This window comes from Talpa occidentalis, unplaced genomic scaffold (genome assembly GCF_014898055.3).
Source record: "Talpa occidentalis isolate TD23 unplaced genomic scaffold, MPIMG_talOcc4v2.1 talOcc4.11, whole genome shotgun sequence".
Taxonomy (NCBI): Eukaryota; Metazoa; Chordata; class Mammalia; order Eulipotyphla; family Talpidae; genus Talpa; species Talpa occidentalis.
In genome coordinates this window covers 51,901,709-51,905,228 of record NW_023601104.1, presented here as the reverse complement: position 1 = coordinate 51,905,228, position 3,520 = coordinate 51,901,709, and the positions used below count along the sequence as shown (strand labels likewise).

Below are 3,520 nucleotides of genomic sequence, written 5' to 3'. Positions count from 1 at the left end.
CCAGTGGAGCCCTAACCTCTGCCAGAGGTGGGGGTGGGGAAAGGGAGACGGTTGTGGGGGTTGGGGGTGGGCTGGGGGCGTGATGCAGGGGGGGCCGTAGCCGGCGGAGGAAGAGACCCTAAGTTGGGGGAGGAAACGCGGGGATCTGGGACAGCCTCTCCGAGGCCGCCGTCCCCCTGCTCAGCGCCCCCTCCGCCCGCCGGGATTCACTCCCGGGTAGGGGAAAAGGGGGCGGGGAGCAGAGGTGTCCCTCTGACGGCGGCAGAAGCGGCAGACAGACTGACAGACACGCAGACCAACGGCGCGGCCCCAGGGCTCGTCCCCAGACTCGCGCGCTCATTTGGTGGCGACTGGGGCTCGGCGCCGCGAAGCCCGATGTGGTCCGGAGGCGGTGGGAAGGCGCGGGGCTGGGAGGCCGCGGCGGGAGGGAGAAGCAGCCCCGGCAGGCTCAGGTGAACCCCTACCCCGTCCCTCGGCCCCCCCCCTCCAAAGACCGGTCCCCGCCCGGGTCACCCCGACTGAACTGGAAAGTGGTTTCCACTTTGTAACTCCGCAAGTTGGTGGCAAAGCAGCATTCACCTTCCTTCCTCCCCGGCGTCCCTCCGCCTCTGCTACTCCCCACCCCACCTCTTGCCCTCCCTTCTGTCGGTTCCCTCCTCCTTTCCCTCCCCCCCACCGCCTCCCCCCGCGCGCCGCCCGCACCCCACAAAATATGGGGGGTGGGGGTGTCCGGGGGAGGGGGGAAAGCAAGGCTGCGGGTCGCTTCTCTGCCTCTCTCTCTCCTCTCCCTCTTTGAGACCTAAAAATCCTGACAAGTGAAACTTAAAGGTGTTTACCTTGTCATCAGCATGTAAGCTAATTATCTCGGGCAAGATGTAGGCTTCTATTGTCTTGTTGCTTTAGCGCTTACGCCCCGCCTCTGGTGGCTGCCTAAAACCTGGCGCCGGGCTAAAACAAACGCGAGGCAGCCCCCGAGCCTCCACTCAAGCCAATTAAGGCGGACTCGGTCCACTCGGTTACGTGTACATCCAACAAGATCGGCGTTAAGGTAACACCAGAATATTTGGCAAAGGGAGAAAAAAAAAGCAGCGAGGCTTCGCCTTCCCCCTCTCCCTTTTTTTTCCTCCTCTTCCTTCCTCCTCCAGCCGCCGCCGAATCATGTCGATGAGTCCAAAGCACACGACTCCGTTCTCAGTGTCTGACATCTTGAGTCCCCTGGAGGAAAGCTACAAGAAAGTGGGCATGGAGGGCGGCGGCCTCGGGGCTCCGCTGGCGGCTTACAGGCAGGGCCAGGCGGCGGCGCCGGCCGCGGCCATGCAGCAGCACGCCGTGGGGCACCACGGCGCAGTCACCGCCGCCTACCACATGACGGCGGCGGGGGTGCCCCAGCTCTCGCACTCCGCCGTGGGGGGCTACTGCAACGGCAACCTGGGCAACATGAGCGAGCTGCCGCCGTACCAGGACACCATGCGGAACAGCGCCTCCGGCCCGGGATGGTACGGCGCCAACCCAGACCCGCGCTTCCCCGCCAGTAAGTGAGGCCGCCCCACCGCAGGGCCGCGGGCTGAGCGCGCGAGGCGCGGGGCGAGCCGCCCGGGAGGCGCGGCGTCTGCCGGCTGCGCGCTGGGCACCGGGGTGGGCGACTGGGTAGAGGCTCCGGGGAGTCCGGCGCGGGAGCTGGCGGTTTTTCTCTCTGCCAGGCTGAGGGGTCCAGCCAGAGGCACTTGGTAGCGCGGGGCTCCTGCGGGCAGGTGCTGGCATTCGGCATCTCCCGGATGCCGCCGTCTGGCAGCTCAGCTCCGCACGGGTGACCTCGGAGCGCCGAGGGAGGTGTCCCCCACAGCTGAGGGAGCCCGGGCCAGCAGGGCGCGGAGAGGTGCGGCCTGGCCGGGTGGGAGGCTGCCCTGCGGGGACGCGCTCGGGCGCCGGGCCGGTCCCGCTCTCCAGCCGAGTCTAGGAAAGTGGGGGGACGCGCGACTCCAGAGGGGGCTCCATATGGGCCGAGCAAGTACCTTCACTGGGGCGGACAGGAGAGAGGGGCCACGAGCAAGCGTGCCTGAAGGCGCTAGCTTTCGGAAGAGAACACCTCCCTCTCTTAAGCTCCCCAAATTGGGGTCTACCGTCGGACCCCAACTCCTGGCCTGGGCCCAGTTCGCCGCCTGTGTGTCGCCAGCTAACCCCGCGACTCCGGCCCGGGTTGGGCGCGAAAGAACAGGAGCTGCCTTTCTTCACTGTGCTTTTTGGGAGGTAGCCGGGGTTGAGGCGGGGAACTCTCCAGTAACGTCCTCGACGGCGTGGCCCGGGACAAGCGCTGGCGATGCCCCGCGACCGGGCCTATCTGGGCGCAGGTGGCCTAGGTGAGGAGGGCGCCGTCGGGGCGGGCCGGGCCGGGCCGGACCAGGGCTAGGAAGGCAACGGTGGCCTGGCCCGGCCCGCCCCGGCCGACGCTGTGGTTTGTCGCTTACAGTCTCCCGCTTCATGGGCCCGGCGAGCGGCATGAACATGACCGGCATGGGCGGCCTGGGCTCGCTGGGGGACGTGAGCAAGAACATGGCCCCGCTGCCGAGCGCGCCGCGCCGGAAGCGCCGGGTGCTCTTCTCCCAGGCGCAGGTGTACGAATTGGAGCGACGCTTCAAGCAACAGAAGTACCTGTCGGCGCCTGAGCGCGAGCACCTGGCCAGCATGATCCACCTGACGCCCACGCAGGTCAAGATCTGGTTCCAGAACCACCGCTACAAGATGAAGCGTCAAGCCAAGGACAAGGCGGCGCAGCAGCAACTGCAGCAGGACAGCGGCGGCGGTGGTGCCGGCGGGGGCGCGGGGTGCCCGCAACAGCAGCAGGCGCAGCAGCAGTCGCCGCGCCGCGTGGCGGTGCCGGTCCTGGTGAAAGACGGCAAACCCTGCCAGGCGGGCGCTCAGGCGCCGGGCGCCGCCAGCCTCCAAGGCCACGCGCAACAGCAGGCGCAGCAGCAGGCGCAAGCCGCGCAGGCGGCCGCGGCCGCCATCTCTGTGGGTAGCGGAGGCCCTGGCCTGGGGGCACACCCGGGCCACCAGCCGGGCAGCGCGGGCCAGTCTCCGGACCTGGCGCACCACGCCGCCAGCCCCGCGGCGCTGCAGGGCCAGGTCTCCAGCCTGTCCCACCTGAACTCCTCGGGCTCGGACTATGGCACCATGTCCTGCTCCACCTTGCTATACGGTCGGACCTGGTGAAAGGACGCGGAGCCGGGCCTAGCCCAGCGCGCTGCCTCACAGCCTCCCCTTCTGCCCACCACACACCACCAACCACCCGCCGCTCCAACGCGCTTCGACTTTTCTTAAGAACCTGTCCCCGTTTAGACCAAGGGATAAAATACAAAGGCCAAACTGCTGGACGTCTTTTTTTCTTTTTTAAAATTTGTGGGATTTATTTTTTAAAAGAGAAAATAAAAACAACCAATTCCTTAAGGAGTCTTTAAATAGAGAAGGACATAACAAGCATTGCTTTGGGGGTGTCTTTTAGGTGATTCAAATGGGTTTCACA

At 66.4% G+C, this 3,520-nt stretch overlaps 1 protein-coding gene across 1 annotated transcript; it reads left to right on the top strand.

Moving 5' to 3' along the window:
• Positions 1 to 375: 375 nt before the first annotated feature.
• Positions 376 to 3,210, top strand: NKX2-1 (NK2 homeobox 1). Its single transcript, XM_037501951.2, has 3 exons — positions 376 to 452; positions 1,146 to 1,531; positions 2,468 to 3,210. The coding sequence occupies exons 1-3, from the start codon at positions 376 to 378 to the stop codon at positions 3,208 to 3,210; spliced, it is 1,206 nt and encodes a 401-aa protein (XP_037357848.1).
• Positions 3,211 to 3,520: the final 310 nt, after the last annotated feature.